General features: G+C 44.7%; 1 protein-coding gene across 1 annotated transcript in view; it reads left to right on the forward strand.

The window, feature by feature from the left end:
• The window catches only part of HECW1 (HECT, C2 and WW domain containing E3 ubiquitin protein ligase 1), a 260,620-nt gene that overhangs the window by 186,551 nt on the left and 46,082 nt on the right, over nucleotides 1-27,987 (forward strand). Inside the window, exons 15-21 of the mRNA XM_027123988.1 lie at nucleotides 4,200-4,305; nucleotides 5,172-5,268; nucleotides 11,277-11,360; nucleotides 11,762-11,871; nucleotides 16,730-16,850; nucleotides 17,824-17,937; nucleotides 18,761-18,913. Coding sequence (XP_026979789.1) covers nucleotides 4,200-4,305; nucleotides 5,172-5,268; nucleotides 11,277-11,360; nucleotides 11,762-11,871; nucleotides 16,730-16,850; nucleotides 17,824-17,937; nucleotides 18,761-18,913 — 785 coding nt within the window. The remainder of the gene's footprint in view (nucleotides 1-4,199; nucleotides 4,306-5,171; nucleotides 5,269-11,276; nucleotides 11,361-11,761; nucleotides 11,872-16,729; nucleotides 16,851-17,823; nucleotides 17,938-18,760; nucleotides 18,914-27,987) is intronic.

Here is a 27,987-nt window from a genome sequence, read left to right on the forward strand (position 1 = left end):
TTTTTTTTTTTTTTTTTTTTTTTGCGGTACGCGGGCTTCTCACTGCTTGGCCTCTCCCGTTGCGGAGCACAGGCTCCGGACGCGCAGGCTCAGCGGCCATGGCTCACGGGCCCAGCCGCTCCGCGGCATGTGGGATCTTCCCGGACCGGGGCACGAACCCGTGTCCCCTGCATCGGCAGGCGGACTCTCAACCACTGCGCCACCAGGGAAGCCCTAACATGCATTTTAATACAGTGGCACATCTGTGTGCAACATATTTAAGTACCAACAAAACAGGCTTGGTTTCTTCCATAGTGTCCAAATGGAATTGGACATAGATAAATGGAAGGGGCACATGGGGCCATAAATATTGGATCCCATCTCTCTATCAGTAAGGAAATCACGGAATGTCAAATTTTGTCTTGTTTATACTGCAGTTTGCAGTATAAATTAACATTAGTAAGGAAGGATAGCAGAACACATAATGTTAATTTCTTTCACCACCTTACCTTGGTCAGGTTAGAAAGTCATTAGGGATAGAAAATTTCTGGGAGGGTACACATAAAAATGCTTAACAGTAATTGCCTCAAGGGAAGGGCAGGAGTCTGGCAGGAAAGAAAATTGACTTTTCACTCTCAAAGCAGAAGTCACCGTGAGTCATTCTTTGCAGTGAGCTGTTCTTACGACAAAAGTGATTGCATCAGCTCTGATGACAGAGGCCGTCATGCAGGAAGCTGCCCTTTGGGGAGGGTAGCTTTTGCACTGTGTTTTAAAATCGGTAGTTTTCCTCTTGATTCCATGTAACCTGTACTGGATTACAGTTTGTTTGGAAGTTTGTAAAATTCAGACACCTGTGACAATACACTTTTGAATTATAAACAGGGTATGACGAGTGTAGAAAATACAAGCACAGATGGAAAAGAAGTTAAAAGGCAGGTACAGTCCCCCATCTGGAGACAATTCCTGGTGAACATAGAAGTAAACAATTGAACCATACTGTCTATGGTTCTGTATCTTCCTTCACCATTATAGTACATTGTAGATAGTTTCTATGCCGTTAAAATTCTGCTATACTTTATCATATAGCTCTGCCATAATTTGACTCAAGCCTTTCTCTGGACATCATGTTTATCACCCACTTTTCGCTATTATAAATATGTGAAAAAACTCAAACATAGATCTCTCTTTTCTTTCCAAACTTTGTTAATTCTCCATTTTTAGAGTACAAAAGGAATCGAGAGATGAACGTAAATTCATCCCTTGGGCTTTTCCCCTGAACTCGCTCTTTTTTATTATCAGGTCTCCAGTGTTTTCAAGAGAGCATTAGCTGATTATTAACCCAAATTCAGTCTAAAACCTACCATTTGCAATCACAGATTGTTTTAAAACCACCAATTTACATTTCCGAGTTGCAACACAGAAGAGAAGCTTGTTTACCAGTCACTGAAAACTATTTTCTGAGCATATCTATTTCGTGTTGTCTGGAGAGCTGAATGTTTGAAGTTTGCACGTTTGCAATTATGATTAAAGCTATCTCAACATCAAAAGGGAAGGAAATCTTAAAAGTGGTCACATGGGGCTCTCTTCTCTCTGTCTCTCTCTCAGCCTCTCACCCACACACACAGCCCTGCCTGAAAACCTCAGTGAGACAAAAAGTGTCAAATTCTGGGGAATTCAGTGAGTCATATCATCTTGGTTTTAAATAGGAACGCCATTCTTCTAGGTATTTTCAGTAGTTAGGAAAGCAAGTGTTAGCATCATGTTCGCGGTGAGATCCAAATCAGTCACTCAGTTGATGTCAGACATCCCTCAGGATGGAGCATTGAGTACCACTTCTGGGCCACAAAGATCCTAGTACATACCAAGTTCTACGCAATCTTAGAATGTTAGAGCCTTCCTTAGCCCTACCTGAATTGTCTCCATCCCTGTAAATTCCTGGCCCCTGGTTGTAGAGGCACGTTTCTATTCAGCCCTCCCGTTCTCAGGTTCTCTCCCCTGTAAGCCATCCAGTACCGCTTCACAATCACCTCCTCTATTCTTGGCCGTTGTTTCCATGGTTCGCGGACCCCAGAAACCCTACCGCTACCCTGTGTTGTTTCCTCCATCTCACTCGTGGCATATCCCTCAGCCTTCAAAGTAGCTGACCTTCCTCTGTTTCTGAAGTCTTTCAATCTGGCTTAGTTTTGCCAGTAAGTAGGTGACCTCAGAAGTAGGCACCAGTTTTCCCTAAGGCATATCTGCAACACCTGAATTCCCTATGACCCCCCCCCCCCCCCCAGGAAGAGAAGTGAGCCTCTTCCTGTTTCAAAGCCTTATTCATTTCCAGACAACTACTGACAATTAGCCACTTTTGCTCGGGGTGTGACTGCAGGCATCGCCCAGGTTCAGTGCACAGCCAAGTCTTCTTGAGTTCCGCTCTCCAATCTATCTGCTTCCCCAATTTCTCTCTGTAATTCATCACTTGGATAATCTTCAACTGAGAGTTTTTTGAGATTCCTGTCTTTACAGCATCAAAAAATATTTTAAACACACATTAAGGTGGACTGACACATTTCCCTTGAAGGAAAAGAGATATTTCAGTCCCGGAAAGCCTTTATGTATTTATTAATTCATGGAGAAGAAAGAAATATGAGACTCACTATTGCATGTAAGCCATCAGCAAACCTTTCTTTCATCACTTTGCATTATAACCATATAACCAGAAAGTGCTGTTACAGAAGCGCTGGCGTCTAAATGTCGGTGGCTGGCTACACCCACTGAACAGAGCTGGGTGCTAATGGCATCAAAGTGAGAAGTCACCCAGAGTGGCACAAAATCTATTCCCTTGTCCCTCAAGTGAGCCATGGGCAAAGAGAAGGATCTGGAGAGGAAAAGGATGGATCTGTATCCCTACTAATTCCAGAAGAGCAGTTCAAAGACTGCCACACACAGATAGCGAACTGGTAGCACATCTCATACGAAGGATATGATTCTTGTCTGTGTGAGACATGAAAGTAGGACCTAAAGGAAAACCAGCAATTACCATTTCTGTAATTAGGAAACCCTAAGTCATCTGCCCTAGTTTGTAATCTGCAATATCACATGTGGCCTAGTCTTAAGTGACCACTTTGAGACTGACCTGGACCTTTCTGGGGTTTGGAGCATAGGAGCTCATCACCTCTCGTGAATTCTGTGTCAGTGAATTCTGGTCTCAGAATTTTCTTTCCTTTTTCTGTCTGGATGTTTGAGCCCTTTATGAGTACCTTACAATGTCATCTTCAAAATTCTTAAATATTTTAAAGTCTGTTTTGGCTACTTTGCCAAATATCATAGAATGAGTCATAATTTACACCAAACCCAGTATATCTGGTGAATGTACTCCAGTGTGGAAAATCTTCATTGTGGTGCCTTGGTTTAAAAACTCACCCTGCAAGGGTCCTACAAGGAGCAAAATATGTATGGAATCATGGTAGAAACTCATTGTCATGCTCTAGAACCTAGGGAATTTATATAAATTTTAAGTCAAGCTAAATTAAAGTTAATCATCGCAAGTATCAGTTTTAAGCTAAGCAAATTCCATATTCCATGAAGTTATGTCAAAAGGTCCAACCCAAACCAAGACATTGGATGCAGGCTAGTATGGGGAAGTAAACAAAATTCTTTGCCGTCGTCATCAGTAAGTATCCTGGTTCTCTCTCTTACACTTGAAAGTTTTGGAAAGACTTAATTTTCTCTGATCCTCAGATTCCCCATTTGTAAAGGGGAGTGAATAATGCTTATCTTGCTGAATTCTGTGAGGATATGAGATACTATGTGAAGTAGCCAGCACAGTGAACAAAAGAATAGGCACTAAACAAAGAAATGCCATTTGAGTGTAATAAACACTATTTAAGAAAACGAGCCCATTCCACATTCAGTTATGAAGTTCAGTGCTGCCTGTTAGAGATGAAGGTCATAAACCTACCTTACCAGTAATATTCATGTAGAATTTATTTACATCTCTTTAACGTATTTCTGATGAGAAATATTTCTTAGTCTATTCAGTGTATTAATGACCATTCTACTGAGTCATTTTTTTAAAAACTTGCTTATTTTCCATCACTTTGAGGATTATAACTTCATTGCTTCTTTAATTGAGGTGATGTCAGGGCCTTTTTACCCCTCGTTTTGAAAAATTAGTTTCCAGAGCTCATCCGAAATGGCTGAGATTTCTAACGCTAACAATTTTATTTTGCAATTAGGCCTCAGAAGTCTCTAGAAACAGAGGAGCCTCTCTACTGGCCAGGCCAGGACACAGCCTAGTAGCTGCTATTCGAAGCCAACATCAACATGAGTCACTGCCACTGGGTATGTATCACGCTTTGTGAACCCCTGGATAGCTTTGTGTTTCTTATCGTGACTCCTTTAATATTCAGGGTTCTGTGTTTTGTTTTTCCTCTCGTATGGTATAGTCCACACCCCTATCCTTTGTTCCCATCCCCCCACTTGCCCCTTTTCCCTCTCCCTTCCTCCTCATTTTGTCCTTCTCTCTTCCCTTCCCTCTCTTCCCTCCCGTCTCTTCCAGACCGTCATTCCCCTCCCCCCGCCTTGTTTATTCCATTCAGCGATTTGTTAACTGGGTCCCAGGAGAGCATACCTCTCTTCCCATGCATGTATGGGGATAAACTGGCACAGTCTCCATTCCTAACCTCAGCTACCTCTTTCCAAAACACATGCCACTTGTATCAAGGGAAATGAGGTGAGAGAGTCTAAATGGATTCGGATGTTTTCATTATCACCATTGGGAAATCAACGGATGGCCAAAGTCATAAGTGCAAGTGCTCAGAAAAGGATTTCTTTGAACTCATAAAGAATCTTTTGCCGTGGCAAAATGGCAAGAGAACTCAGAAAGAACAGAGTAGTACTCCCCTCCTGGAAGATCTATTTTATTCTCCATCTGTTCACAAGGGGATGAGTTAACACCCAGTTAAGTTCCTAGAATATTAAAGATAATTAACTTAGATCTGCTTCACTTTGGGTTTGATCTTTTAAAAATACTCATACCATTATGTCACAGAAAAAACCCTCAAGAGCTTACATTTTTTGATGAGTTTGCTCCCTGCCTTTTCAATTCCTCCATTAAATCCTGGTATCTAGTTGCCATTTTCCAATCATGAGCAAAATTATCTCTGGGCTGAAGACTCAACCACAACTTGTGCTTTTGTCTGTTTCAGCATATAATGACAAGATTGTGGCATTTCTTCGCCAGCCAAACATTTTTGAAATGCTGCAAGAGCGTCAGCCAAGTTTGGCAAGAAACCACACACTCAGGTAGGGGCCTGTCTACCACCCTCTACCTACAGGTCTCTCCTGCTGGTTTTCCAGGTGGGGCAGCCTCTGTGGAGAGAGGGCAGACACTTAAGATGTGTTTTATTCATGCATTTAAATTATAACCTGAATATTTAAAATGAAGGATCCAGGGGTTTCTAATGTTCTCTAAAGTGTTGCAATCAGAGATAGTTATCATGCCAGGTTACCTATTATTCTTACGATGCTAAAATGATTTCCATTGATTTGGAGAGAAGCATGGAAAGGGAGCAAAATAGTTTTCATCAAAAAATTACTTATGTAAAGCACTATATAAATTATTTTTGTTTTAAGAATATAATTGTCTGATGGTGCACCAGATATTAGATGACTATATTCAAAAATAAACCAGCGAACAAAAAGTATCACATGTGTTCTAACACCTTAAATCCTAACGTCCATTACGGTCATTTCTGAATGAGTGTCTCTGAAACTCTGAATCACTTTATTTGGAAGGGAAAGCCACCCAAAGTGATGAAAAGAGAAAATATCCTCTGAACTTAAATCCCACTTTCTCACCAAGATATTCAAGCATATCTCTCCTTCAGTTTACTACCCAGCATTTCAAAAGCTGGAGATGAACAATGGTTAAGTGTGTGCACTCAGAGTTTGAATACTTGCTCCAGCACTTAGGGACCCGTGATGGGGGCATGTCATTTAATCCTCTACCCTCAGCCTCCTCAATCATTGAGACAGGGTCACAATGTGGGCACCATTAAGATGCTTCACTGGGTTTGTGTATAAAGGACCAGGCAAGGTGGGCAGGGATGCAGCCAGTGACTGCCCCTAACTCCTCACCTCCCATCCGGTGGTCTTTTGAATGTGGCTGACAACTGTAATCCTCTACTTTGACCTCCTCAATGAGTCACCAACACCTAAAAATAACCTCTTTGCTAGTCATGCCAGGATGGATCACTCACTGTTCTTTTCCCCTCCATCACCACCCCCATTGACACTTCTTTTCCCTGTGGTCTTACTCTGCGCAAACTAGAACCTGCATCCTCCCAAATGCCCATCATCTCAATTCCGCCCTCTTTCTTCAGCTTCACATCTAAACATTTATCTCCTCACTTGCTTCCAGCCCTTCTTTTCTCTTCTCCCCGCCATGGCCTAGGTTTGGATTCTCATCATCTCTCTCCCGGACTTGGCAGGGATCTCTTAAGAAGATACTCCCTATCGCTCTACTATAAACAGCATTACCTCCTTATAACCCGTGTCACCCACACCCTTGAAAAAAGCTTCCCGTGGAGTATCCTCAGGGCTGGCCGCCACAGTGGCTCTCAGACTGTCTTTCGGGGGACCTCAGAGCAGCTAAGGACCCTCTCTGGAATTTAGTCCTTGAGGAAGTACACCACACAATAGCAGGAGGAAGGCAGAGATGGGCAGGTGATACTAACCTCATTGTGAGTAAGGGGGCCGGCTGGCATCCTGTCCCAGACCCGGCCGCTGGCCCTCACCCTGCAGGACCTCTGGTCAGCCCTGCCTTTCTTCTAATCCCTGCTCTGCCCACCCTAGCCAGTCCACTGAGCAGTTTAGGCCAGATTTGTGACTCAGGGACTCTTGCCCACCTCCTGAGGTCTTGAGGCCACATGAAAGAGGCTATTTATATAGCTCTACTGCAGGTTTTCCTGCCTACCCATTAGTATAAGACCTTAGTTTCATGGAGGGGGAAGGAGGTGGAATCTGAGCATACTTTGAGAACTTGTGAAAAATGCACCAACTAATAAAACTGGCTTATTTACATGGGGTTTTTGGGGCGGGGGAGGAATTCTTTGTTCAGTTCCTTATGAAACTACGAGCTCCCTCTCCAAAAAGGAACTGGTTTCGATGGAACCTTTCTTACATCAGAGCTCGTGCTAAGGAACGATGGAAACCCTCTCGTAAGAGTGGAATTCATTGCCATTGAAGAACTAGATGAACTGTATTGAGACACTGCTACAGCTTTTCTCTCCAGGATTTCAAAATTCATTGACAAATACTTTCAATTTCATTACTCAATACCAACAAAATAATGCCCCCACACAAAAACTTCCCATGGTTCCTGTTAGGTATGTGATAAAGTCAAGATTTCTAAGCACAATTTCCATAGTCTCCTAAGACTGGCTCTACTCTAACTCTCCACCGTCCTGTGCTCGTATTTACTTCCTTCTGGTGTCTTCCGCCTCCGTCAAACAGCCTGTGCCCTCTCCTACCCACACCCTTCCTGGAATGGCTTCTCTCTTAAAGGCATTTCAACCCATTTTAAAGGCTCAAGTCAAACGCAAAGTCTCGGTGATCTAGGCAGACCTTAGTAGTTCTTTTGCTTTGATTTAATAGCATTTGTTTTTGTACGTCTAAGATATTGTTCCATTATCCCTTGTATTCTACCATGTACTAATGTCTTCCTACGACACTGGAAGTGTCTTAGGGCAGGGTCTATATCTTCTTAGTCTTTGAACCACTCTTGCCTCAGAGCCTGGTTCCTCTACTTCGAAGATAGGAAACACTGATTACTTTTTGAGTGAACAAAAGGACTTCAGCTTGACTGATCATCAGTTCCACTTGTGTTCACCTCTGCCCAAGTTTTATTACTGTGTCATGGAAGGCAGGGCCATCCTCGGTCCATTCGTGGGCTGCTCTCTGGCTCACGGTACATAATAATTTAAGGGAATCTCCAAGGGATTTTCAGAGGTGTTGTACTACCTGAAAACTTTCTGACACATCACTGCTCTTGAACATTTCTACGTTACAGATTCTACCACTAAATAAGGAGTTCACTGCTTACTTTTGGGAGAAATGTGAGCTCCCCAAAGGCCCTAGAGTCCTGTTTAAATCATTTTTAGAGTAATCAAATTAATCCCCTGTGTAGAAGAGTGGAATGTGTTTCTGAAGGGAAGTAAACAATTTCAGCACTGTTGTGTAGTATCACGTTATAACAGAATCTAAGAAACCTCTGGCGGGCGGGGGGGGGGGGTTGCAGTGTGGAATTGTACAATTATGATTTTCCAGATGTGGGTGACTTGGAATTAGGGAATATTGGAACTGGAAAAATATTGGAAATTAATGTAGAAACTAATAACCTTTTTAAGGTTAAGGACTCCTTTGAGAGTCTGATGAAAGCTCTTATAGACTCTCCTCCATATACGAACATAAATCTTTGCATATAATTTCAAAGAGTTAATGGATCCTAAAGGACCTGTAGACCCCAGGTTGAAAACCCAAAGAGCTCATCAAAACCAGAAAGCCCACAGTGACATCAGAAACTGACGTAGGAGGTCATGGAATCCAAAAGGCAGAACAAGAGCAAGAGTTTGCTCTTCAGGGTGTCAGGTTTAAGAATCCAAAAAACAGGGCACTGGGCCTATGACTAGGCCTCTGCCTGCGCCTAGATGTGGTGTGAGGGTGAGTCAGCTTGACTTTAAAGATCCAGTAGTTGAAAGGAAAACCTCCTCTCCCCATGACTCTGCCCAGAGGAAGAACTAACTTACTGCTTCCTCTGTGGTTCCCACATGGGGACCATGACCCCATGGTCACTGCTATTCTCCAGGAGCCATGGATCCACTGTCTTGGGTTTGCAAAGCCAGTCGTTGGGTTAGAGGGTGGAGGATGAGTTCTCAGAAAACTGTGTTCAGCAGAAGTAACGAAGCATAAGGAAACCGCATGGGGAGAGGGAAGACGGAGGCATAAAACCCAGGGGTTAATGACATCTGTTAAGTTTCAGGGTCATGGTAGCCGTCCTCATTCATTCTGTCTTTCCTTCAACTAGTGCTTTTATTGAGCGGCTATTCTGAATCAGGATTGTGCGAGGGCTGTGTACCCAGTATCTAAGCCAAACAGACATCGGTCCTTCTCTCATGGGACTTACTGTCTATTGGGGAAGACGGATGATAGACAAGTGTGACTTTTTTTTAAAGCCAAACATAGAGCTATAGATTGTATTATGGGCCATGAAGGACATGATCAGAATTGAGTGATAGTGATGGAAGGATGGCAAGGATTTCCTTGTGGATATTGGGTTTTAAGATCTTTGAGGCCACAGATGAAGATGTCAGGATGTCAAGGAGGCAGGTGGCTCTACTGACCTGAGCTCTGAGGGGAGCCTTACACTGGAGTTTTCCTGATGGGATGCGTGTAGGAGAGGCGGTTGGCATTCTCACCCTCAGAGATCTCCCCCAGCTCTCAGTGCCTTTGGTCTGGACCCAGGGACATTTGGAGGCCCCTCAGAACACTAGGTCTGCATGAGATTTTCACATACATGACAGAGGGTGTAATGTCCCGTGAAGAGCAACCAAAACTCTCAGAAAACTCTGCTTGGCTTTCTGATACGTGTATGTGGTCTGAGTAGGTAGGGTGATGGTAGAACCACTATAGAGGGTGCCACTTCCCGTGGCTGGGAAGGGTGCTCTCCTGCCCTCATGGACTTGACTCTCTTTGGACTTTGTTTCCCCAGGAGCCCAGGGAATAAAGAGTGACCCCCTAGAATGTTCTCTCCCTTTTTCCCCAGGCAGGGAGACCAGGGGCTTGCCCAGATGTGGGTCCCTTGGGGCAGCAGGGTGACCTGCCCCAGGGACATTGCCACTGGGGGAATACATCAATTTGAGAGTCCTTCATGGGGCTGCAGTTGGTGAACCAGAGGAACAGGGTCCACGAGAATCCTCCAAACAAGAGGGCTGTGAGATGCTGTCAGGATTGGAGGACAGTGCTCAGGCACACGGAGTCAAGGGCACAGGGATGTGGAGGGGGAAGCAGCTGGTGGAGGAGGCTTGGTGCTTGTACCCTTGGCCAGGCTTCCACCTCCTCCCTGAAAAATGATGTGTGGACAGGTCTGCTCCAGTTTCCAAGTCCCTGGTCAGAGGAGCCACTATGATCACCCACAGGTTTTGGAGATAGCATTTACTGCAGCAGTACTCTACCCATAACTTCAGATTGGACCACAGTGCATTTCTCTGTTTACTCCCATTTTGTGTATCTTTGTAGAAGCCAAAAAGTTTCTCTTGTCTTCTTAAAAATACCCACACCAAAATGTCAAGTTCATTATATTTTTACCTGAAAATATGCAAGTTATGATGAAGATTTGGATTCACATTACTATAATCAGAGAGAGAAAAAAGTTGTATCTATAGTATTTTTATTAATAGATTTATTTTTAATCTTTCATTAGAGGAAACTGATTAAACGGTATACTAGACCACTCTTTATTAATTTCTTACAAGTACATGGGACTCTAAAATCATCTCAAAAATTTAAACAAAAAAAGAAAAAAGTGAAATATTTTTAAAAAAATCAGTCCTTAAGTCTTCTCAGATTTCTGCTGCATCTCTTCAAGAAAAGGGAAAAACTTTTAACTTCTTTGAAGCATACCTATAAGGGAATGATTCTTGGCCATAGTGTTTGTAATCTTTGAATATCTGAATGTCAGAGAAGCACATTACAAAGTTCATTTGATCAAAAGAAATGCTATTTATCCATAGACTTACTGGAATCATTTTGCCAGGTTGGAGTTGGAGGTTGTGAAAAAGAATGCATGAGTTGTAATTAAACGGAGAGAAATTGATGCCTATACTCAGATTGACCTGGAAGACTCTCTTGTATTCTGGGGCCAGACCCTCTCTGGACTGAGCGTGGAGTTAATTCATTTTCCATCAGGCATAAGGTTTCTCAGGAGACACCTCGTCACTCTTTCTTCCCATGGCTTCCAAGATGCTGTGAACCCACAACATTCCACCCCAGCTCCACTCCCAACTGTGTGGCTCTCTGAGGACCTACCTGTGTTGTGCTCCTTGGCTTCTGTCCCCGTGTGAGTCTGAGGAAAGGTGATCCCTTGGAGAGCATCATGGGAACCTTCAATATGAACTTAAATACCTCGAAATACTCTGGACATTAGAACATCACTGTTCAGCCCTATTGGAAGAGAAAGGGGGATCAGAATGGGTTTCGTTCCTTAACTTATGCATCGGTGTGTAATTCTTATTTTCCTTCCCACATTATTCTAGGGAGAAAATCCATTACATTCGGACTGAGGGTAATCATGGGCTTGAAAAGTTGTCCTGTGATGCAGATCTGGTCATTTTGCTGAGGTAAGGGGCTGAGCCTGAAACAGTTCTGGAAAAGCAACTGGAAAAGCTGCTCTGGGCAGTTCTCCAGGACAGCCCAGACTGAAACACACGTTGCTTGTTCTAGAATATTCTAGTGGCTGCAACTGAAGTAGGGCTCCCACCCTTATACCTGCTATTCACCTCTTTCTCTACATGTAAGACTGGGGTATCAAGAGCTACATATGGTACTTGATGGAGACCTTGTTGTAGGATTAATTAGGGTTTAAAATGACAGGGAGAGTTTGCATGCCGGGATGTGCCCATCTAAGTGAATCTAAGTGCTTTTGTTGTCTCGTGAGAATTGTACCCACTCTTACACCAATTTGTGAACATGCTCTCATGGACAGAGAACCAACTTTAAATTTTTTTTTTTTACTTTGCAGTCTCTTTGAAGAAGAGATTATGTCCTATGTCCCCCTGCAGGCTGCCTTCCACCCTGGGTACAGCTTCTCTCCCCGCTGTTCACCCTGCTCGTCACCTCAGAACTCCCCAGGTAACGTGAGGGTCTGGCATTCTGTCTCCTGCAGTGGCCACCTGTGTTTCCACCTGATGAAGGTGCCCTCTCTCCCTTAGTCCCCTCTCAATTTTCTGATCATCTGCACACTAAGTTGGGTGTTGACACAGTGCCACCTGTTTCGGTAATGACCCCAAGCTATTATGTGTTCTGCATTTTTTAATGATTTGGAAACATTTTTCACTAAACCAATATTTCATGACATGAAAATTATATGAAATTCATGTTTTGGTGTCTATCAATAAAATGTTATTGGAACCCAGCCGCACCCATTTATCTATATATTTTGTGTCAACTTTCATGCTACAACAGCAGAGCGACAGAGACCGTATGGCCCCCAAAACCTAAAATATTTACTATCTGGCCCTTTACAGAAAAAGTCTGCGGACCCCTGCTCTAAATTGCTGTTTTGTTCTAAAACACACTCTCTGAGCATTTAAAAGGGAAGAGCCCTTTCTGGAACATTCTGCCTCATGAATCAGAATGTTATTAGATACCAATTTGAGTAACTTTCTGTTAAGTTTTAAAGGAGTCACTAGGTTACATGCTTACTAGGGACCACCATTGTGCCCCCGTGAAGGTGCCAAAGAAGTTTGTAACATGATGTGAAATTGTTTCCCTAGAGTTTCCTTTGTGTATTAGAATGAATTTAGAATTAGAACTCATGATATTTTTTGTGGGTATTTTCCATTCCAAATGAGGAAATATCTATTGAACCGTTTAGCGGAAAAAGAAGCTAGTATTTCCTGGGTTCATCAAGGTAATTAGCTTTCGTCAAATCCGTACTCCCACGTGGGATCCAGATACTGAAGAGTTTTTCCCCATTGTCTGGGTTTACAAGATCACATTGTCATGGGTGTTGGTGTCGTTGAAAAATCTAGTAACTTCTCATCTTATGACCTCCAGAGTTAGAGTTCAAACTTGGCTTTTGAAGCCGGGGGGAAATGGGAAGAAAAACAGAATTTAGCAACACGCTGTGTCCCCCAGAAGGGATGTCTCATTCAGCTAGTGTCACTCAATACTGCCATAGGTCTCTAAAACTAGAATATATTTTCATTTGTTCAGAATGACCCCCGTCATGTTGTTCAGGACTATCTCTTAGAGGTAGTTTCGCTAATTCCTAAAATCTGTTGTTAAGTCAGTATCTCCTTGTTAGGCCTTCCTCCAAACAAGTGTATCAGTAGCATTGCTGAGGAAATGTCCCACGTGTGCTGTGTCTGACATACAGCATAGCTGAGATGACACGGCTTGGGAAAAGCAGGACCCGGAGCTTTGTCAGAGCCAGCATCAGGACAATCAGTTGTCTCCAGTGTGCACAGGATGACTTCCTTCTGGGGGGCAGAGCCTTCCATCTGGGGGACCTGTCGGTCTGCATGATGATCTGCCATCTTGTTGTAGAGATGGTCCCAGCCTGATAATGTGTCTACATCTTGGTCCAAACCTTTGGCAGTAGAGTGTCTACGTACCTTTGGTATGTAGAGTATCATTACACGGGGGAGATACCATACTGCAAATAGAAAGAATAAGGGAGTATAAAGAGTTACTTGCTAACTGCGGATTATTTGGATAAGTTTTATAAAAGGAACCAACCTTCCTGATGCAGACGTAACTGACACCGTGAACGCAAAGAATCATCCAATTCATGTTGTCAAAGTGCGTAATTCTTTACTCTCCTAGCTTTGACCTTGGGGTCCTAGACTATGTAAGCCAGGCATTTTGAAGTTAAACTTTACAATTCCCATTTTTCCAGACCTTTATGACATTTACCTGGGGCAACATAGTGAATCATACATGCCAAAGCACTTTGTAAAGCTTCAATTATTAGAAAAATGCATTGTAGGGACCATGGGCCATAGTGGTAGTACCAGCAGTAATGGAAGTTGTATTATAAAATATACTGTAATCTGATGGCAGAAAACTATACTTGCACCTACAGACTTGTGTTCTAGTTCTACCTATGTCCTGAAACGTGGTATTTCAGCAGAGACTCTTTCCTTTTCAAGTGGTGGCTGTTGGTTCCCCCCACGCCTCAGATGCTGCAGGACTCGCTGGTGAGACTGGTGCCGCTGGTGCCCTGTGTGCCTCCTTGCTAACACAGATCAGCCGTATCTCTGCCCCTAGTTGCTGTCATCCACCAACCTTCTTCTCATTCTTAAAGACTGTGGCACCCGTCTCACAGTCTCCCTCTCCTCCCCAGGTCCTTCCACCATCCTGGATGACATCAGCATCCACAGGGCACCCGTGCAGTTCCTTGGCCTCCCAGTTTCTGGGCTTCCTTGTCTGCCCCGCCCTCCTCCTCCTCAACTGCTGGTCCCACAATCCCCTTCCTGTCTTGTTGTCATCTCTGACGTCACTGACTCAAGCATCCTACTCCCATCCAACGTGCTTATTCAGCTGCTCTCCCCGATACCACCCTGTGCCCTCATCAGGACCTCCAGTTCACGGACGCCTCTCCTTTCTAACTGCCTCTCCCTCCTCCAGCACAGGATCCCTGGTTCATCATTTCTTGACAATGCCCTGAGCTCCCCGATCCTCTCCATTTCATTTACAGAGTTCCACTCGTAGGTCACCTTAATATCTGCTTCCCCTACATCTGTAGTCAGGCATTCTTGGGCAAATTCACCTGACAAGGCAGATTATCAATTATAAATTAGTCATCTCTCTACCTCACATGGACCATAAACACCCAAAAGAAAATTCAACCACATTTCACTGGTAAACGTATGCTCTTCTCTACTGCTATTTCAAACGTTGCCACTCCTCTCAAACTTCCAACCCCTGGGTCTCTCCTGGCAAATGATGTGCCTTCTTCCTTCACTGAGAAAATTAAAGCCCTTAGACAGAACCTGTCTCAAATGCCTGCTGCCTATCTTACAAGCCTACCAATGCTGCCACCTCCCTCTCCCCCTTCACACCTGTGCATTGGAGGGGGCGTCTTCACTAAGGTCGCGGCAAGTTCTGGGTACCCAGTCCTATGGGTAATTCTCAGCCCTCCTCCTGACTTTTCAGCCACATTTAACACTACTGATGGCTCCTCCCCTTAAGTCACCTCTTCAGTTGGCTTCTGGGACACAAGCTGTGGGCATTTCATCTACGTCTTTGGCCACCTTTGCAGACTCATCCTTCCCTTCCAACCATCCTCAAGACTCTGTGCCAGGTTTTTTTCTCCTCTCTCTCAAGCTGTGTCTTTTTCCAATCAAGCATTCAAACGTACTGCCGTCAAAGACCAAGCTCGTGATCTCACCCATCTGTGCTTCTTCCATTTGTCCCCATCTCAGTGAATGTCACCACAGGCCATTCCATTATGATGTCTGAAACCCACCTGGGCCTCACTACCAATATCCAGTTCATTGCCTCCTAAACACATCTCCAATCTATCTTCTTCTTCTTCTTTTTTTTTTTTCGATGTAGTCCCATTTCTCATCTCCACTGACACCACCCTAGTGCAATGCAGGCTGTCTAAATCCACTCTGGGCCTCTCCGGTGTTTTCTCTCTACTGCAGAAAGACAAAGGTTTTCATAACTCAAGACACATCACGTTGGTCCCCACACAACGGCTTTCCTGTTGTGCTTAACATGAAACAAAATTGCTTAATACAGTGTACCTTATCCTGTTTGATCTGTCTCCCGCCCACCTCTCAAGCCTTGTTTTGCATCACTCTGGTCCTCACACCCTATGCTCCAGATAGACTGGAGCACCATTTTCCATCCTGCCACGGTACCTTTGCATGTGCTGGTCCTCTACCTAGATTGCTCTTCTCCCAGCTCATCTCTTCTCTTAAGTTAAGTGGAAGCCCTTCCTAACTCACTCAATCTAATTCATGCCTACTTATCCTTCAGCTATTCCCCAGGGAAGCCTTCCTGAACTTGGCCAGAGTATTCTGTGACCTCAAAGAACTAAGTTCCTTTCCTTCATGGGTAGGAATCATCTCAACTTATAATAATATTCTCATTTCTGTGAGTTTGGTTGTATCAGTTTTATCTAGATTATAAATTCAGTACCTGGAATATAAACTAATAAATAGTTATTGAAGGGGCAAACCATGATCATAGCCATCTGCGAAACTTAGAGAAGAATGTTATTTTTTCCATTCCTTTTTTCATTAAAAGGTATATAAAGATGATAAAGCATCTACAAAGCACTCTAAGTGATACAAACACTCTCTTCTGTAAAGAGTAAGGAATTATTATTATAATTATAATATATAATTATATAATAATATATAATAATATTATAATTATAATATTTTATAATAATTATAATAATAATTATAATAATTATTGTTATTATATAAGAGTAAACAATAATAATATTATTGTTATTAATTTTGCTTTTATAGTGCAAGGTAACCTGATATAAACTCCTGCATGCTCTGGGGCCTAATGGACATATATATTTATTTTAGCGTCAATATAGTTAGAGAAGTACAAAGTACACTTATATTACAATCCTAGTTGCTTCATTATAGTTACAACCACTTCTTATAATATAGTAACGTAAGAGTCTAGTTTGATGTATGTTGTTTTAGGATATTCAGGCATAACTTAAACCAAGACATATGCTCATCGAGGTGTTCTGAAGAGAAATGCAACTTGAAATGGCGTGGAAGACATAAATATCTACTGTCCTCAGAATTCAGTTTTCTCTTTATTATATTATACCTGTTTATTATAAAAGTAACTGAGGGAGTGACAGCAATGAAGGGAAACGTCTTGGAGAAGTAAAACACGAAGATGCAGGACTGTGCCTCTGGTTGGCCCTTTCTCCTCCGTTGCCCTGCATATTTGTTCTTCAGTAAACGATGATGACCTTCAGCCTGTGTGCTTCTCTATGCAGGTTTACAGAGAGCCAGCGCGAGAGCCCCTTCACCCTACAGGAGAGACTTTGAGGCCAAGCTCCGCAATTTCTACCGAAAACTGGAAGCCAAAGGATTTGGTCAGGGTCCAGGGAAAATTAAGTGAGTGCTCCAGTGCGTGGCACTGAACTCAGATGGTAGATGTTTCTATCCTTTTCTCGCCTATAACTTGGTAATATGTGTTTGGAGATTGGATGCCATGGTGTAGTATCAGTCATGTTCATAGAAGGGAGGAAAGAAAACGTTAGGAAGTTGGAAAGAAAGAAGAAAGGAAGTTAAGAAATTGGAAGGGAGGCAGGAAGAGAAGAGAAGGGAAGGAGAGGGAGAAAGAAAAGTAGATTTCAAACAAAACCGTGTATAAAATCAATGGTAGACCTTTACAGAAAACAAGGTATCTTGAACTAAATTAAAAAATCATATGTTTCCCTTTACACATTCTTGGGACAAATTTACCTACTCGTTAGTCAAATAGCTTTGATCTTCGGATCTAAGTAAAGAGTTGTGGTCTTTTCCACTTTGGGTTTATTATTTTCATCTTGAAAAGCCAAACCCAAACTCAGGAATCCAACTTAAGAGATTCTTTTTGGAATTGATCAAAAAGAATCCTAGGGCTTCCCTGGTGGCGCAGTGGTTGAGAGTCCGCCTGCCGATGCAGGAGACACGGGTTCGTGCCCCGGTCCGGGAAGATCGCACATGCCGCAGAGTGGCTAGGCCTGTGAGCCACGGCCACTGAGCCAGCGCGTCCGGAGCCTGTGCTCCATGACGGGAGAGGCCACAACAGTGAGAGGCCCGCGTACCGCAAAAAAACAAAAATAAATAAAAAACAAGAATCCTGAAGGTAGTCCAACGTGATGGAATGTGTCCCATTATGAAAGTGCACGTTGTCCTTGTGTTTTCATGGTTTTGAAAAGAGTGTCAACATAAGGCCATAGCTGAACTGACGGAATCTATACCTTGTTGGAGAGGCTGGGCAATGAGACCATCAGCCCGGGTCCCCACAGCTCGCCTAGAACACTCCCTAACGTCGGAGCCCGAGCACCCGCTCACCACCCACATGACTTCTTCTCCTTTCCAGGCTCATCATTCGGCGAGACCACCTGTTGGAGGGAACCTTCAATCAGGTTATGGCCTATTCCCGGAAGGAGCTCCAGCGAAACAAGCTCTACATCACCTTTGTTGGAGAGGAGGGGTGAGGCACCAGCACTTTTATGGAGACCTTAGTGTGGGTAGACCAGAGACCCCAGATCCTGGGTGATTCTTCTCAAGAAGGAGCAGGATGTCTCTAAGCCTTTGCCCCAAGGTGATTCTGATCATGTCCTCCCAGGAGGCCTTTCTCTCCAGGTGTTGCCAATCTTTAGGTTTCATGTTCTCTAAAAGCCTAAGATGATTGGCATGTTCTAGAGTCTGAGGTCACATGGTCAAAGTATATGCCAAAAATACAGACCTAAACTACTGCATCTTTACTTTCTCATGTGGGTACCCTTCTGAGTTTCTGATCAAAGAACTCTTCCGCCAAGAGCGCACGTATGTAACTACATACCGAATTTTTCATATAATTTCAGTGATTTCTTGGCAAACCATCTCAACCGTGGAGGGCAAGCCCACCCCGGAGGGCACAGCAGAATGGATTTGAAAGTGTTTTCAATTTATACACATGCACACATGCACCATCACAGGAAATTCTTTTGTACCTCCCACAATGAAGTCCCGGTTTTGAATGGGCCAGTTGTGTGTTTTATCCAAAAGGTATGATATGATTGAGGACAAAGGTTAAGGAACACTGCCATAGCATTGATGCATGGCCATCTAGTAAGGACATCATCCCCAAACCAATCACTGCATTCTCATTTTCTACAGCAAATTATACTTCCCTTGGGATCCACTGTAAAGAGCAGAGGCTGCTCTCTGCTTTCCTAGCACTGACTCTGAAAGGGCAAGCCAGCCCCTGCCTAGGGACAGGTCCCCCGCCTCTCGCACGTAATGAGCTTCCCGGGCCTCTGCTTCCTTTGCAGCCTGGACTACAGTGGTCCTTCGCGAGAGTTCTTCTTCCTTTTGTCTCAGGAGCTCTTCAACCCTTACTATGGACTCTTCGAGTACTCCGCCAATGACACCTACACCGTGCAGATCAGCCCCATGTCTGCGTTTGTAGAAAACCATCTTGAATGGTAAGAGCTGGAATTTTTACTTTCTCGTGTTGGAAAGTTCTGGTCTTCCTTAGTCAGAAGACAGTGGTGTTTCTTGAGGGCCACTGTGTTTGGAGCAGCGGCCCGATATCATGAGGGCTGATGGGAGTGAATAACAAGGCACTAGAGCGAAGGTTCTCTGCCAGTCTTCACTCAGAATACAAAATAAATTACTAAAGACATACAAATTTCCTATCAACTGCAAATTGATATAAGATACTGTCATTGCCTTCTGAGGAGATGCGAAGGTAAGTAGACATAGGTTCCGAATGTTGATCATTCTACTAAAATCCTAAGAGTCCCCTGCAGAGGCTTCTTGAAGGTATTTGTAGGAAATTCTCTGATTTGGACCAATGGCTTTCACACTGTGGCCATCAGCTTCTGCATCTTCCTGTAAAATAAGTCTGTTGGGTCAGATGATCTCTCAGCATCCTTCTGACTTGAAAATCCAATATCTCTTTGGTCCTCTTCTTGAGACATCAGTTGCTACTTACTGAAATGAGTAAGAAGATCAGTATCAGTCAATTCTGTGTAGTTCTGTGGGTGAGATACCTCAGATATGGGTGTTAGAAGTCTCCAGAATGCTGCATGGGACACCTGGGATGCCTGCACTTTCCTACTGTGTCACCACCACACCTGACTCGAAAAGTACCCCTGACTTCACTGCAGGACCTTCTGCCATGAGGAGGGAAACAAGTCTCGGAAACTGCTGATGTGGGTTTTTGTCTGACATTGCTTATTGATGATGCGTCATGGGGCTGCTGGTGAAGGGTGCTTCTCGGGTAACACCTGGGCCTGCTGGGCGTATGGCCCAAATCCCCATATTTTGGTTTTATGGCAACAGAACCACCCACCTCTGCTACGGCTGCCAGCTACAGCCCATGACCTCTCTCTCCAAACACTCTCAGCTTTGAAGTTCTTTTTTCGTTTTTTTTTCATTTTTTAGAATTTATTTTATTGAAGTATAGTTGATTTACAACATTGTGTTAATTTCTGCTTTACAGCCAAGTGATTCAGATCTATATTTTTTTCTTTTTCATATTCTTTTCCATTATGGTTTATCATAGGATATTGAATATAGTTCCCTGTGCAATACAGTAAGACCTTGCTGTTTACCTTTTATCTATTCTATATATAATAGTTTGCATCTGCTAATCTCAAATTCCCAATCCATCCCACCCCCTCCAACTCTCCCCCTTGGCAACCACAAATCTGTTCTGTATGTCTGTGAGTCTGTTTCTGTTTCGTAGATATGTTCATTTGTGTTATATTTTAGATTCCACATATAAGTGATATCATATGGTATTTGTCTCTTTCTGACTTACTTCATTTAGTATGATAATCTCTAGGTCCATCCATGTTGCTGCAAATGGCATTATTTCGTTCTTTTTTATGGCTGAGTAGTATTCCATTGTATGTATATATGTGTGTGTGTGTGTGTGTGTGTGTGTGCGCGCGCGTGCACGTGTGTGTACCACATATTCTTTTTCCATTCATCTGTTGATGGACATTTAGGTTGTTTCCATGTCTTGGTTATTGTAAATAGTGTGCTATGAACATAAGGGTGCATGTATCTTTTTGAATTATAGTTTTGTCCAGGTATATGCCCAGCAGTGGGATTGCTGGATCATACGGTAGTTCTATTTTTAGTCTTCTGAGCAACCTCCATACTGTTCTCCATAGTGGCTGCACCAACTTACATTCCCACCAACAGTGTAGGAGGGTTCCCTTCTCTCCACACCCCATCCAGCATTTGTTATTTGTAGATTTTTTAATGATGGCCATTCTGACCATCGTGAGGTGGTACTTCATTGTAGTTTTGACTTGCATTTCTCTAATAATTAGTGATATTGAGCATCTTTTCATATGCCTACTGGCCATCTGGATGTCTTCTTTGGAGAAATGTCTCTTTAGGTCTTCTGCCCATTTTTTTATTGGGTTGTTTGCTTTTTTGTTATTGAGTTGTATGAGCTGTTTGTATATTTTGGAAATTAAGCCTTTATTGGTCACATCATTTGCAAATATTTTCTCCCGGTCCATAGATTGTCTTTTCATTTTGTTTATGGTTTCCTTTGCTGTGCAAAAGCTTGTAAGTTTGATTAGGTCCCATTTGTTTATTTTTGCTTTTATTTCTATTGCCTTGGGAGACTAGCCTAAGAAAACATTGGTACGATTTATGTCAGAGAATGTTTGCCTATGGTCTCTTCTAAGAACTTATGGTGTCATGTCTTGTATTTAAGTCTTTAAGCCATTTTGAGTTTATTTTTGTGTATGGTGCGAGAGTGTGTTCTAACTTCACTGATCTGCATGTGTCAGCTCTGAAGTTCTTGAGCTGAAGCAGGCGTGTCTGCATCAAGTGTTACAGTAGGTCTCTTGACTCTCCGCAGGTGAAGAAGCAAATGTGGCCCTTTGTTGTTCCTTTTCCTATACCTTATCAAATAAGGGGATGATGAAATCTGGGAGGCAAAAACACGTAGATGGGGCAGGCAGAGCAGGAAGTGGCCACTGAGGGGACATAGGAATGAGAATTGAAGGCCACATCTAACTTAGTCACGTTCAGGCAGGGTTCACTCCAGCAGTGGAGAGTGCCGTACCCCATGCCACAAGAATATATATGTACACAGATTATACTTCATATAATCCCTTAATTCTCTTAGTCTGTGAGCGTGAAATTTAAGATGGTGTCTTGAAGGTCATGAATTAGAGTCAGGAAATATTTTCATCAAATATCGTAGCATATAGGAAGGACTACGCCGGGTGTTGTGGGATACCTTCATTAATTAAGCAATTGTAAGTCAAGCATGTGCTATGTGCTAGGAGGATACAAAGACGAAGTGAATGAGATCTCCTCCCTCAAGGGGGGAGCATGTGAGTAAATCAGTAATTCCACTACGATATCTTAAATACCAGGTTATGCATACATAATACGCGTGTGTGTGTGTGTTTGAGAGAGAGAGAGCGCCCCGAGATGCATATATAAGCCTGGGAATTGTATTAAGTCACAAGGGAAAATGTCTCACTCAGCCCAAGGCAAGGGATGGGGGAGTGGGGAGTGAAACCAGGGGATCTCATAAAAAGAGGGGATAGTTGTGCCATCTTTTTTTTTTTTTTTTTTCTAGAGAGAGTGGGTATACGAGCCAAGCCTTAAGGGGCGGTTGAGTAGGAGACTAGGCAGAGAAGGGGAGAAAAGACGTTCTGAGGATCCCGAATTGGAAGCAACACTCGAAAGGCGTGGGAGGGAATAGAGCCTTCGGCAAGCAGTGTAGATGGATCAGAGCCAAGAATGGCCTTTGGGGTTGTGGTGGGAATGAGGTTGGAGACAAAGAGAGAGGCAGATGGTCTCATCCCATAGGGAGAATGCTATCATTGGATTTCTGTTTTCAAAAAGTGAATCTTGCTGTAATGTGGGGAAAATGTTGAGGCGGGAAGGCTGGAAAGAGCTGAGACCAGCTCCGAAGCTGTTGATACATCCTGGGGAGAAACAGACGGTCAGAACTGAGGCAGAAGCAGGGTCTGAGAGAGGAGGGGACTGACTTCGGGAACTTCTCGGAGGGAGAAGAGACTGAACTAGTTGGTTCACTGGTTTAATGTTGAGGTGAGGGGGAGAGAGAAATATAGAATAAGTTCAAAGTTTCTGGTTGCACCATGCGGTGGATTGGAATCATTCAGTGTGATGGGAGTTATGTGAAATAGATGATACTTAGAGGAAGGATGAGGAATTCACCCTTTGACACGTAGAATTTGCAGTTTCCCTTATAAATACACACGGATATATTAGTATGTAACTGGAATATGGCCCTGGGCAGCAGGAGGGGAGCTGGGCTGGAAACTGAGTTTGAGAGATACCAACACAGCAGGAGTGGCTCAGCCATGGGAGGAGATGGGAGCTCGCAGAGAGGTGGCCCATGCTGATGTGTCAGGGACGGGCGGAGCCAAAGGTCCCTGGGGGGAGCTAAGAAGGAGTGGCCAGGGACTCCCCTGGTTGCACAGTGGTTAAGACTCCACGCTCCTAATGCAGGGGACCCGGGTTCGATCCCTGGTCAGGAAACTAGATCCCACATGCATGCCACAACTAAGGAACCGGTGAGCCACAACTAAGGAACCGGTGAGCCACAACTAAGACACGACACAACCAAATAAATAAATAAATATTTTTTTTAAAAAAGAAGAAGGAGTGGTCAGAGCGCTTAGCCTGGGAGGAATGGGACAGAGAAGGAGGTGCTCCGACGAGGACCTGCTGATGGGGAAGAAGACAGTCTGAGAAGGTGGCGGCCAGGGGAGGTGTGCAGGCAATAGAAAGGGGTCCCCAGGGGTTCAGAGCCCAGGATTGGGAGGACGGAGCTTAGGACACCAGGGTAGGGAGATCGTTCAGATGACCAAGGGAGCTGCATTTGGATGGTGGCAGAGGTTCATGGGGGTGAGCGCCCTGGCGGCGTGAAGGGAATCCAGTGTTCTGGAGGAAACCTTGGGATCCAGCATGTCTCAGCACAGACGCAGGGGAAGGCCACAGGCAAAGGTCTGATGAAAAGCACAGGAGAAACGCTGGACTCCTGGCCTGCTCAGTCACTTTCCACCAGGGAAGGCACCTCGCCACCTGCCCAGCCCCTGCTTTCTTTCGTCCTGACTCTGCTGTCTCTGACCATCTCTGGCTGGAGCAGTCCGTGTCAATATGTCTGTTACACTTCAGCGCTTGGAGGAAGGACACCACAGGGATGTTTTAAGAGTTAGCAAAGTTCTCTGGATGGATCCTTTATAAAGGTCAGAGCCCCGTAGTACCTGGCCCAGAAGTGCTAGTTACCCTCTGTCTTTGCAAAGGAAGGGACGTGAGGACTTTCACCCGCTGAGGTTCCCACTCCTGTTGAGAATATTTGCTGTGTAGCCCGGAAGCAAAATGGCAGGTACCTTACTGAGCAACTAGCAGTCTAAACGGAGCTCACGCAGGTGAGAGCTCCCTTTTAGCTCAACATCGGATGATGAATTGTCATGAAGTGAGCCGGGGCCTCCCCTCTGATCCGAGGCTCTGACTCTGAACCTCAGTCCCCTGAGCCCTGGGCTGGCAGAAAAGCCAGGATGCAGAGCCAGCACTGGTCCCAGATGGTACCACGACCCTCACGTGGGGTCAGACTCTCGTCTCATCAGCGCTTCAGAGGTCCTGGGGGAAGGAAGAGGGTTTCCTTTGGGCGTCACTGCCGCACAGAGAGAACTTGAGCCACTGGGTATGAGCCTGCTGTGGCTTTGAATGGGAGGCCCTGCTTGGCTGTGGGTGTCTCAACCCGATGGTAACGCTGCAGTTATTCCTTCTGTGTATTTTCCTACAAGCCGTCCTGCACCTTGGGGCAAATGGATTTAACAAGAAAACCGAGCGCCCCTGAGTGCTGGGCCATTTTGGCAAAGGGCACGCAGGAGGGCTCAACACCTGAAAGAAGTCGCTCCGGGCCTTACGCAAAGTGTGGTCAGCAAGTGGGTGGTGAGGCCCCCTGCCTGAGGCTTTGTCACTGTGGTTCCTGCAGCCAGGGGTCGATGCCACTGAGGAAACCTGACTCCCGAGTTCTCAGTTCTGTTGCCCAACCGGGTGCCACTCCCCACCGGCAGGGTGGGCAAGGCTGGGGCTGATCTCAGATGTAGGCGCCTGGCCCGCCTTCCTTCTTCACTCCCCGCTGGGACCCTTTATCCCGTGATCCACGTGGGCTGTGAGGAAGATGACACTTCCTAGGACCAACACATCACTCATAAGAAAACAGAGACCAGAAGATTACAGGGCTCATCACAGTCACAGCCTTGACATTGTAAAGCTACAAGTTGTCCCTGATGCAGGACAGGCCAGAGCAGGAGTCCGCCTGGAAGGGGAGTGGCTTCTGCCCCCTGCCCTCCTCTCCCCTCTGCAGAGAGGCCCTGCAGACCAGAAATAAACAGGGAGAAAACTGATCCGCTTTACAGGATTAAACATCACCCAGGATGGAAACATGGCTCGCGTATGGCTGGGAGAGGTCATTTCGTAAATTATTATTCTGGTTCTTTATCTGTCCACTGGCCCTTCTTTTGTGTCCCACACTCTGTTTTGTCTGTTGTGTCCCCTTTAAAGCGTAAGCTCCATGAAAGCAGGGATGGGTCTGTCTTATTTTACTCTGGCAGGCCTGGCACTTTGAGGTGCTCAAAATAACATTTCATTGACGATTGGGTGCATAAGTGAGAATGGTTCCACAAGCCACACCAGCCACTTCCTTGTACCAGGGCCGTTAAGACAGAGGGCTCGTATCTTCCATGTGCAATTCATTGCTCAAAGGTCGCACTTTTATTTGTCATCTCTGGTTTTAAAGCCCTTACGGTGTCGGCAATAAACACGCATGTCCCCTGGGAGCTTTGCACTGAGCTCTGCACGAGCTCCACACTCAGCTTGTTACTGACACGGTGCCCGCCCCCTCTCACACTGCCACCTCCAGGTCAGGCACTACCCCAGAGATGGGCAGAGAGGCCTCTGGCACCAGATCCTTCTCCTGCTAGCTCCTCCTTGACTGTAGCTACTTGAAATTCTCTGCTTCCTGCTCCCTGTGTGTGGGTTTTGCATACCCTGGGGTACAGCCCGGAAATCAAAAGCCTGCATACGGGGCACAGCGATTCAACCTCCTTCCCTTTATGCCTAGTCAAGCGTCGAGAGATACTAATATGAATAAATATGGTGACATTTCTATATACACGCATTAAGTAAACCGGAAAAAAAATCTGTTTCTTTGAACTTCAGCCTAAAAGGAATTCGTGTAATTGCTGTTTCATGACTTATTTGTATTACCCAATTAAGTTGTATGGACCCTGCTGGGACCCTAGCCCCACCAGGCTCTCTGCAGCAACAGGGGAGGGTTCTTTTTCCCTTTGGTTGGAGCAACCAAATAATGAAACCAAAGCTGAGAACGACACAGCACAAGCTTTATTCAGTAACCAAAGAATGGAGAAGCAGGAACTAAGTTCACAGATCAACTTCTCACCCACCAGGAAGGAGATTTAATTTTTAGGAGTAAAGACAAGGGGAGCAGGAATGAGGCTAATGATGGAAAGACTTAGGCATTAGTCGACTGGGGAAGGGGCAGGGCTTTTTCAAGGGAGTAGTTTAAGTTAAATCTTTAACTTAAAGATTTATGTTAATTCCTGCTAAAGGCGGGGGTTGGCAGGTTTTGAGCAAAGACCTGGAGCATCTATGGCAGCATTTGTACCACTGACTTTCCCAGTTGATAAGGACCCTGTCAAAATCAGCAAGGGTAACACTCATGCCAAGTAAGAGAGAGGAGGTGGAGCTGGAACCCCGTTGAGCCTCCCAAGGGAGCTGTGGTCACAGATGGATGCAGCCCTGCCCCCCACCTGGAGGGGCCAGGAAAGAGCACAACACCCTCTTCCATCCTCCAGTCCCATTGGCCAAGCCAACCATGCACAGAGGGCACAGGATCTCCAGCTACTGCAGCCCATAGCAGCCTGTCCCCAAGGTCACAGAGCAGGACAGAAAACTGTGGGAAACCCATGAGGGGTGTAAGGCAGGGACTGAAAGTAACCAGAGGAGCCTCTACCATTCAGGACTTTCAATCCATCCACTAGAAATATTACCATTTGCTAAATTGTATGTGTCTTTGACCGAGAAATCTTTTTTTTTTTTTTTTTTTTTTTTTTTTTTTGTGGTACATGGGCCTCTCACTGCTGTGGCCTCTCCCGCCGCGGAGCACAGGCTCCAGACGCACAGGCCCAGCGGCCATGGCTCACGGGCCCAGCCGCTCCGCTGCATGTGGGATCTTCCCGGACCGGGGCACGAACCCGCGTCCCCTGCATCAGCAGGCGGACTCTCAACCACTGAGCCACCAGGGAAGCCCGACCGAGAAATCTTAAAGTAATATTCCAAATTCCATATCTTCATTCTTTGATTATGATTGTCATTTGCATATTAGTGAGGTGCTCATATGATGATCTTGTTATTCTTTTAATCACCATTGCATGTTGATTTTATGTCCCTGGAGATACAGAAGTTAATATAAAACTAAACAATGAAACACCCATTGAAAACTTATTAAACATGCCAAGCACTGTTCTAGACACTTTCATCTAACAGCACTATAGCCCAGATACTACTTAGTATACTGCTTTTACAGATGAAGAAAATAAGGTGCAGATATAACCATAATCACAGAGATAGTCACAGACCAAGCTGGGATTGGAACCCAGAAAACCTGGCTCCGGTGTCAGGCTCTAGCCCCCCATTAAGGCAAAGTCAAGATATTTAATTGGGCAAATTACAATACAATGTGATAAATGCTATACGTACCTCTATTATAGAACTTATCACATTGCATGGTAATAAGTATTAGGTACAAGGAGCTTTAAAAATGAGTGAGAATAGTTAGTTGGCTGGTAGAGATGGGGAGAGGAAACTTCCAGGGAGAGGGCCCGAAATTCATAGCAGGATGGCAGGTGAGCAAGCAGATGTCAGTTGGATTTGGCTACAAAATAGAGAAAGAGGGGCTTCCCTGGTGGCGCAGTGGTTGGGAGTTCACCTGCCGATGCAGGGGACACGGGTTCGTGCCCCGGTCCGGGAAGATCCCACATGCCACGGAGCGGCTGGGCCCGTGAGCCATGGCCGCTGAGCCTGCGCGTCCGGAGCCTGTGCTCCGCAACGGGAGAGGCCAGAACAGTGAAAGGCCCGCGTACCGCCAAAAAAAAAAAAAAAAAAAGAGAAAGAGAAAGGCTGTAAAGGCACCTTGTGTCAAACAGGGAAGTGCATTTAATGGCGTCCAGGGAGTTTGGATTTTATCACAAAGATGACGATGTATTTTTGGGGGGTAGAGGAATGTCTTGATCAGGTCTGTATTTTAGAAAGTCAACCCTGGTTATAAGTAGGTGAATTGGAGTGGAAATGGGGTTGTCATTTAAGTGGCAGTTCTTTGAAATAGTTCTTTGAAAAGAGGATAAAGAATCAAACTAGGACAGAAAGCTGTTTCATAAGCAGGAGGAGCAAATGAGCAAAACTTGGTGATGGATTATAGACAGTGGTGGTATATGAAATTTCCCACTTGCACAAAATG

Source organism: Aethalodelphis obliquidens, unplaced genomic scaffold (genome assembly GCF_003676395.1).
Source record: "Aethalodelphis obliquidens isolate GAN/ISIS:26980383/991018 unplaced genomic scaffold, ASM367639v1 scaffold27, whole genome shotgun sequence".
In the NCBI taxonomy this organism is placed as follows: domain Eukaryota; kingdom Metazoa; phylum Chordata; class Mammalia; order Artiodactyla; family Delphinidae; genus Aethalodelphis; species Aethalodelphis obliquidens.